Genomic DNA, 9,733 nt, shown 5'->3' on the forward strand with positions numbered 1-9,733 from the left:
CCTCATGGCAGACGCACTTATAAATAGACATGAGGGTGGTGTGGCTATGAGGCCAGCGTGTGGCATGAGGGCAGCTGAAGGCTGCGCAGGGACACTTTTGTGTGCGCTCCGGACGCAGGGTCGTGCAGGGGGGTTGGGCAGCATGTAACCCAGGAGAAGAGGCAGCGGTGTGTCCGGCAGGCAGTGATTGTGCTTGGTTGGAGGTAGTGTGGTGCTTAGCTAAGGTGTGCCTTGCTAATGAGGGTTTGTCCGAAGTAAAAATTGTTAGGGGGGGGGGGGCACTCTTGCCGCTATTGTGGCTTAATAGTAAGACCTGGGAACCTGAGATGCAGCCCTGCATGTTGCCCCTCGCCTGCCCTATCCGTTTCTGTGTCGTTTCCATCACTTTCGTAGGTTTTGCAGATTTACACAAATGAAAACCTTAGCGAGCATCGGTCATATACAAAAATGCTCGAGTCGCCCATTGACTTCAATGGGGTTCGTTACTTGAAACGAACTCTCGAGCATCGCGGAAAGTTCGACTCGAGCAACGAGCACCCGAGTATTTTGGTGCTCGCTCATCTCTAGCTGGAATTGATAGTGCACACCAAAATGATGTAGTGACCTTTGGTGTCACTTTTGATGACTTACTTTTAGTCATCTTCCCTCTGTGGACCTTCTTATAGCCGCTGTATTTCTTATCTGCTACTCACAGTGCTTTTATGTTGCTGTGGAGAGAGCTGAGACAGATGGAGTTCAGGTCCTGGCTTCCGTCTTGCTGCTGCATTAGGCCACCCCCCCTGGCATACAGTATTTTTTTTACAAATTTTTGGGGCGTAATGGTATATAAGAAAAAAGAAGAGATCCCACCTTGCTGTCCGACTTCAGCTTGTGCACCGTGGTTGCAGATATACTCCCACGTCTTCCCTGCCGCCCAGTGACAGCGGAAATCTTCAGAAAGAATTCAAATGATTGGGAACAGAAGGTCGTGTGAAAAATATATCCATTTTATTGGCTTGTGCTCACATATCAGGACAATAGCAGTAGAACGCATTTCAGTTCCCAAGGGACCTTGATCACCTCATCTGTATCACCTCTCTACTTCCTTTAAAAAACATTTCTTATTAAAAATACACCTGATACTTAACCCTTTTCTAACCTTATGAATGAAAAATGCCTGTGCATACCAGTTCCCATTGGAAAAGCACCTGCAATCTTCATACTTTGTAAATGGACTGGAATCATTTAAATGTCAGTCCATGTCTCATGCAAATGTGACAAAAGTTATAACATGATCTAAATATGAATGGTCCTTTGGAGCGCCTAAGATATTTTCGTATATCCTTCCCTTTGTTTTCCTCTTGAGGAGTTGGATCCCCTTGTTTTTGGGGGATACAACAAACTTGGGCAAGCTCCTCCCCGTTTCCACGGGGGGTCATTTAAGGAACACATTCTATGTTTCATTGGATCCTGCTGATGCTCGTCCTTTGACTCTACGTGCCGACCAGGACTTGGAGGTGTGGAGTGGAAGGGTCCTCCCCTAATGGGAAGCACCCTCCACCTACACCGGGTAAGTCGTTTCTAATTTTTACTTCACCATATTGCTTGGCTCATTTGGATATTTCATAAGAGGGGCGCTGTCCTTATTGCTTTTTATTAAAAGTTATAACATAATTAGCAATCTATTATCAATAAACTACTTATTATTAAATCATAAAAATCCCAAAGAAATATAAATACTTTTTTTGTTATATAAAATCATAATTAATAATGAATATATGGACAAGTATTTACATTTCTCTGGGATTTTTATGAATTTATTTAGTAATAAGTAATTTATTGATAATAGTTTGCAAATTATGTTATAATTTTTGTCACATTCCAGTAGTGGAGAGGGACCTGAAAATGTGGCACTATCAGGACCGACTTAAGCAGCTTGAGCAGCACGATTCCACATGGTCACAGGGATGCAACCGCGGTTCAAGGTGGACGAGCAGGAGCACCACCAGTCTAACAGAGGTGTGGAATAGTTTTTTTCAGCCTGTTGCACCCTACAGCAAGACTCACAGTCAAAGGCATTACTTATCCACAATTGACCAAGATTATGTCAGCTCCCATGTGGATGTACTGAGATATGGCGTTAGTCCCAATTAATGTCTGGGTGTCTAAGCTGGACGAGTGGCAAGAGCTTGCACAACATGCTTTAGAGGTGCTTGCTTGTCCTGCTGCAAGTGTGCTATCAGAAAGGGGGTTCAGCACAGCTGGGGGTGTGATAAGTGACAGACACTTCTGCCTGTCCACAGACAAAGTAGAATGCCTGAACTTAGGAATCGGAGGTCATGGCTAAAGTGGTGAAGAACTTCTCTTTTATTGGATGTGCAAAACCAACATGTGAATACACATTTCAGGGTCACAGTCCTTCTTTAGTTCAGCTGGATTAAAACTTACAAACAATTGGAGACCTAGGGGTGTAAAGGTTCCAAGTGCGCTGTACCACTTCTCCGGTCCTTGTTACCCTGCTCCTTTACTGGAATTCTGAGATCCCCACAAACTGAGTAGGTGAAGGGTGTGCATGCATTTAATGAGATCTGGGAGGTTCCTGTTTCTTGTCTGGATGGGAGGTGGTCTCTCGTTGGTGCTGTCATGGGCATAAGGGAAATGAACGATAATCGTTCGGTGTAAATGCAGCCAATGATCGAACAATAAATCATTGGCTTTTCGTTCATCGATCATCTTATGTAGGAATAAAAATCATCATTGACTCATTCACTAATCATTTGGTGAATGTGAACGACTGAACGATGTATCTGCTGGCTTAAACAGGCGGCCCTCATTCGCTCGTTCAAATGATAAATTGTTTGGTGTAAACAGACCCTTATTTTTTGGGTCATTATGATTCCAGCGTTACCAAAATAATTTTTTTTATTTTACTACTTTAAGACAATAAGAGCATTTTTCATTAAAAAAAACAACATTTTTTTTTTTCGCATTCACAAAGCTGTATGAGGGCTTAATTTTCGCAGGACTAGTTGATGTTTTTATTTTTAGCTTTTTAGGGTGTATATGACTTTTTGATCACTTTTTTATGATGCAGGATGATAAAAAGCCAAGATTTGGGCATTATTCTTCTTGCTTTTTTTACTTTAAACGGTAGGAGATAAATAACATGATTTTATCATTATCGATTGTTACAAACATGTCAAAAGCAAAATTAGTTTTTTTTATTTGCATTTTTCTAATGATGTTTTATTGAGAAAAATGAAGATTTTTGATATTTTTTACCACATTTGTTTTCCCACGAGGAGTCTTGAAGATCTGATTCCTTCATAATACACTGCACCACTTATGAAGTACGGTGCATTATCTGCACTGTCATGTTTATTACTGAGAGTACAGCCTGTTACTGTCAGTGATGACACTATTTCTCATAGGCTACTGTACATGGCAGACCCAGACGTCAGGTTTTGCCCTCCAGTTGCCATGGCAACCTTTGGCACTCCATGACCGGATTGCGGAATTGCTGATGAGGTGAAGGAGGTTACAGCAGGACTGCCCCTGTAAGCTACAGCCATGATCCTGATTTGGTTACTGGGGGCTCAGTAATGAGTCCTTATGTATATGGGGATGTGCTGACTCTCCACAGATAGCAGGAAGAAGGATTAGGCATTCTGTATGTCAACATACCCAATCCTTTGCTTTCAAAGGAGAGGTGTCTGGCTGCAGTTTTTCTACTCAGGGCTTAGTCACACGGGCGCCGATACGCCAGTGTGACTGAGCCCTTACTGCAGGAAGAATACAGCCGCACTTGAGGTCGGACGACTTCCCGCAGCGCCGAAGAAAGAACACATGACAGGCAATGAAGCCGGTCACATGTTCTTTCTTCCGGCACTGCAGAGAGACATCCGTCCTGAAGTGCGGCCGTCTTCTTCCTGCAGTAACAGGGACGCCGATGCGCCCGTGTGACTAAGCCGTCAATGTGCATTTGTATAGGAGAGTTGGGAAGAACAGCTATAAGCCAAACAAGTGTTGTGCCGACAGCAATTCATGGTGTATGGGCACTTTTAGCTTGAGCAGGCATATAAAGCTCAAGCAGGTCATCACAATAAATTTTTTCTCTTGCCCGTTTATGCAGTTGTGTGCAGCCTGCAATTAAAACAATCTGCAATTACTGTGTCTGGCCCATTTGATTTATTAAGAGAAGGCATAAATTATGTAACTCAGGACAAGAAATGTATCTTACAAAACAGTGCAAACCAAAAATTAAGCAATCATTTAATCAAATTTCATTTTTCAATCACAGTGATTTTCTGTGAAGAAATGATACCAAAAATCTGCATCAAAGCAGTATGATTTTACTAGGCACTATTTATGCGCTGCAGGAAACCATAAGTATATATGAGGACGTGCTGCAAATTTTGAAATTTTATGAAATTATCGCGATCTCTCTTCATACTTACCCCTAACTGTACGTCCTATAACGTTAAGGGGTTAATATGTTTTTTTTCCGACCTGGTTTGATCCTCTCCTAGTCCTGACAAGCTTAGCTCATCACAAAAATCCTTGTTGAACTCCATGCTGAGGGTTTTGGCTTTAGCAGATGTATGGAGAGAAGCACACGGCACATGGTTGGGCTATAGTTTTTTCTCAGCTCCACATAGATCTTACCAAAGTGTCAATTGTAAACTTGTCTCTAAGCATGTCCTGCTGTCCCTAATGCAAGTAAGACACATCCCTGTTTGTGGTCCGACCACAATATAGTACTGTCTTACTGCCTGAACCAGTTTATTGTAAGTATTAAGATGATTAGAATACTGGTCATTCATGAGTTAATATAACTTTTAAAGCAGCAGAAACCTTACTGAGATATTCTTGGTGGTGGGGAATTTCGACATTCAATAGTGACCATATTTGGTCATTGTGTCTGCATTCCTTTACTAGTATGGTGTGGGCAACGAGTCACATATCAAATCATGACAAAGTGTAATGAATAATTAATGTAATGAATAATTAAGTTCAAGAAGATGGTCTACCATGATAGACCACTATAATATGTCTGTTAGTACTGTAAACAAAGAAGTTAAAATTGGGCTGGGCTCTTTAGAAAGAGCCCAGTGGTAACTTCACACAGTTGAAGTCTCTTGTTCTTGCTCCGATGATCATTGTTAATTAATTTGGACACATGAGAGAACTCAGATCCCAGTAACCCTATTACCAAATCTAATTTTAAAGAGTTACTCCAACAGAGACTCAATGAGGCCCTTTTAAAATATTGGAATTTCCTTCTTACTTTACAACGAATGAGAACTCCGAATCACAACCGATTTGGGTTTGGGTTGCCCATAAGGCCATCATAAGGAGTCAGATCTCCCAGATTGCCGCTCATAAAAAGAGAGATAAACCCCAAGCCCAACTTGCTTTAGAAAGATGTCTTACTCTCTTAGGGTGCGTTCACACGAGCGTAGGCGTATTTACGTTCGCACGAGCGCAGCGTATAATCGCCGGAAAGAACGTTTTTCGGCAATCATGACCAGAGCTAGAAAGCGTATTTTCGTTTGTTCCTACTTTTCAAACGGTCTTTTCGGCTATCGAATATGCGTTGGCGCGTATTTCGGTCGCATATGTTCCATTTTTTTTTCGGGTTGCCGTTTTTACGTGCCGTAAAATCGCCCGTGCGAACGAATACATTGGAAACCAATGCCTCAGATGGTCACGTTTATACGATTGGGCGCAAAAACGCGCTGTTTATGCGCTCGTGTGAACGCACCCTTAGAACAACAGCAGCCTAGTAGATCTTTAACTAAGGATATTAACCCCTTAGTGACAGAGCTTTTTTGCTTTTTTTCCATTTTAGATTTTTCCTCCCTTTTTAAAAAAATCGTAACTCCTTTATTTATCCATCAACGTCGCTGTATGGTGGCTTGTTTTTTGCAGGACGAGTTGTATTTTTCAATGGTGCTATTTAATGTACCATATAATGTACTGAAAAACTTTTTAAAAGTTTTAAGTGGAGAGAAATGAAAAGAAAAACTACATTCTGACATCTTTCAGTGCGTCCTGTTTCTACGGCGCACAAACTGCAAAAAAATGACCTAATAACTTTATTCTATGAGTCAGTATGATTACTATGATAGCAAACTTATATTTTTTTTTTTCTCTACTACTTGTATTTTTCTTTTAAAGATATTTAATTTTTAAAAATTATTTCCTGCTGCCATCTTCCACGCACAATAACTTTTTTTTATTTTTCCTTCGACATAGTTGTATCTTGTTTTCGGGGGAGGCCTTATATTTTAAGCCTCCCTCGAAAACCGGGGTAGGTCTTACTATCGGGGTAGGACCAACTTTCGGGGAAACATGGCATTCCTTCTGTGTTAGTGCGCTTGCCTGTGTGAAAGTAGCCTATCAAGCACAGAAACTCTCCCCAATATTGTGATTCCAATGCAATTGTTCAGATGGGCAATTTTACAGTGCAAAAAAACAGCTGTCAGGAAAAGATAACGCACACGGTGCACATTCCGGCCGGCCGCTTTTATGCTGACAAGAAAAGATATGTCTGGACCTATCTTTGGCTGGAATACGCCGGCCGATCCCATAGACTCCTATGGGAGCCTATGAGAGCTGCCGTAGAATGAAGGTGGGAGGGTGTTTAGCAGCCTCTATGCTAAACTCTCCCCCACCCCTCTCTGCCCCTTGTCAGCTGCCAAGGGAGGGGGCAAGACGGCGTAGAAGCTAGTTTGCTAAAGCCCCGCCCCCTCCCTTTGCCAGCAACTCCCATAGGCTGGAGTGGAGAGGGAGAGGGACTAGCTCTGCTAAGCTCCAGCCCCATCCCTTTGCTAGCAGCCAGCAAGAGGTGGGAAGGGGGAGGAAGTTTAGCAGAGCTGAAATCTTTCCACCCACCCGACGGTATTCCAGGCTGCGGTGTATATACATCGCACCTGGAATGTTTTAACGGGTGTTAAAATGGGAGATGCGTTCATGCAATTTTCGGCCGTAATGCTAGTGGCCGAAAATCACAGCACTTGTTTGAAGGAGCCCTTATGCTTTGTGCACCTCCTTTCCTTAATTTGCTTTCTATTTTCTACTAGATGTAATGACACCTGCCCACTTAGTATTTTTCTGTCTACATCACACACCCTTCTGAAGCTTTGTCTTAATGACAGAATTGGTACTGCCCTTTAGTGTGTGTCTTTTATGACTATAGGTGTGTATAATCCTATTACTGTCAGTGGGAGGCAGTGCTTCCATCTACAGCTCTTACTACATTATCTGCACACTTTAGTGCACTGATGTAACATCCCAAGGAGCCTCCTGTGTAGCTCATCAGCTTAACCACAAACCTTACTTGTCTACTTAAGAGTGAAGATCTCCACAGACACATCTCTAAGAAAATGTGATTTCCCAGGGAATGATTACAGGAAGATTGCTGCATATTGAAGGAACCACAGAGAGACTGCCTTATGTCCAACGGCAATCACAGAAAGACAGATTAGAAAAGGGATACACACACAATTGTTTGTTGTGGAGACGTATTGCTTCCAATACAGACATAGTAGATGGCAGCTCGGTTTTCGCAAACTCCTTGGACCTTCTTTTAAGGCAAGTACATTGATCATTCTATCTGCTGAATTTGGATGCTTATTTAGCTATAACTTCTGCTCTGTGTCAAGATGAAAAGCATTAAACAACAGCGACTCCTTGAGCTTACAGATTCACATAATTTCATGCCTGATTTATTACATTTCCGTAACCTAACATTTCCTTTCTCTTTCAGTGAAAGACTGTCCGCACTGAAAAATTGAAGAACTCAAGAACATAGAGACCCCTTTTTATATTAAGTGCAAACTATCGATCTATAGAGTAGCTTGCACATTTTCACAATGGGGACTTTTATCGGACACATTTCTCCTGGGTTAGCCTTTTTATCCTTTGGTATTCTGTATACTATTCGCTACTCCTGGATGGTGCTAAATGGATGTCGGATTCAGTATACTCCTCGGACCAACAGAAAGCAAAAGTTCTGGAAATCATTGCCTGTAGAAGCAGTAATGAAACTGATTTATAGCTTAATGGCTGTTTTAGCAGAGTTTTTCTTTCCTCCAGGAGTCCAGAAATTACATTTCTTCCAATCGGATGATCCTGAATATCACTTCCAACACCCAAATGAATGGCAACATGCTACCATGTATGGACACTTCTGTCTAAGTGGGGTATTAGATATTGTGAGCCAGATGTGTCTTCAGAAACGTTGTCCATTGCTTGAACACATTGGATTGACTTCTGCCTTCATTATTACAACTCTGCTCCTTGCATTTCATGGTCATGGAAAGGATATGCTGGAGGTAGAAATCCACTATCTTCTACTGGTCACTACTGCTTTGACTTGTCTTATAATGATTGTGGAAATCTGGCTGCCAAACATCCGTCGACTCTGGTTTGCTAAAGCTTGGCTAGTGAATGTGCAAGGGACATGGCTGCTAAATGCTGCCTTTATCTTATATCGCCCACTAACAGGCCACGCGTGGGATTCTAAAGACCCTGCTAATCTCATGTTTGTCACCACCTTTTACTGTTGGAACCTGACATTGAATGCAGCGCTAGTGGGTGTACTGTTCTGGATAACTCTTATTGTACACAGGCGCTGGGGTAACAGGTTAGGAAGAGAGGGCTATCAGCTAGCTGGAGATAAAGCAGAAATGGCAAAACTCACTGGAGAGGAGGGAGATGAAGAATTGTAATCTGATAACAAAGCCCCTGTTCACATTTCTGTGAACAGAACTGTATAGTTACAAAATATCATAGTGCAAATTCAATACAAATATTTTACAATAAAGATTTTATTTTCTATTTTTTGACAACAAGACCGTGAATGGGATTAAAAAAAAAAAAAAAAATACGGAAAGCAAACAGGCTTACGTTTGCTTCCATTCTGATTTAAGTTTTTTGGGATGGAACAATAATGCTGAAAAAAACCCCACAAAAAACCCAGAAACCTGACTGAATGGGTACAAATGGAAGCCTTTCTGTTTTTTTGTTTCATTGCAATCAATGGGGGGGGTCCCTTTTTTTCTTTTCTTTCAGTTTTATTTCAGTTTCTCTCCTCCAAAAACAGAGAGACAGAAATCCTGAAGTGAACTCTAGCGCAGGTGTGAAAGCAGCCTTAAGGCCCAATTAGAGATAACGATTGTCCCTCAAATGCCATGTTTTCAGCAATCATCTTTGTGTGTAAATGTGCCTTTAATCACAGTCTTGCTGTCAAAAATAGAAAACAGAGCTAATGTAAAAGAACACAATTGATAGGACAAGTGCTACACACATTTCTAGATTAGGAACCACACCTCTGGTTTTATTTGACATGTGAATATGAACCTTGACATTCATTGTTTGTGGATGAAGAATGATAAGATAACGAGTGTGCATACAAACAGGTGCCAGCAACCTGAAACACACCCTACAGTACAGTATTGTGCAGGTAAACTCTCCTGACTGATCTTGCCCTGTAATTATATGGATCTTGTTTCAATTAGTGGGATTAAGTCACAATACTAATTACTGAGTGTGTCTCTGCACCCAATGTTTGGTCAAGTATGATAAAATGCCTGCTTATGCCCATAAGATTAATATGTGACTTGACTGGTATTATACTGTGTACATGTTGTAACTGAATACATTATGGCAATGTGATACCTCTGCCACTAAACAGATAGCTATTAGGGTGCTTTCACACCTGCGTCGGTGTTCCGTTTTCCTGCTCCGT

The 9,733-nt window shown here is 41.6% G+C and overlaps 1 protein-coding gene across 1 annotated transcript; it reads left to right on the forward strand.

The window, feature by feature from the left end:
* Window positions 1–6,998: 6,998 nt before the first annotated feature.
* On the forward strand, window positions 6,999–9,021 carry LOC136627943 (transmembrane epididymal protein 1A-like). The gene is made up of 2 exons (XM_066603484.1): window positions 6,999–7,575; window positions 7,751–9,021. The coding sequence occupies exon 2, from the start codon at window positions 7,857–7,859 to the stop codon at window positions 8,712–8,714; it is 858 nt and encodes a 285-aa protein (XP_066459581.1). The 5' UTR covers window positions 6,999–7,575; window positions 7,751–7,856; the 3' UTR covers window positions 8,715–9,021.
* Window positions 9,022–9,733: the final 712 nt, after the last annotated feature.

This window comes from Eleutherodactylus coqui, chromosome 1, assembly GCF_035609145.1.
Source record: "Eleutherodactylus coqui strain aEleCoq1 chromosome 1, aEleCoq1.hap1, whole genome shotgun sequence".
Lineage (NCBI taxonomy): Eukaryota > Metazoa > Chordata > Amphibia > Anura > Eleutherodactylidae > Eleutherodactylus > Eleutherodactylus coqui.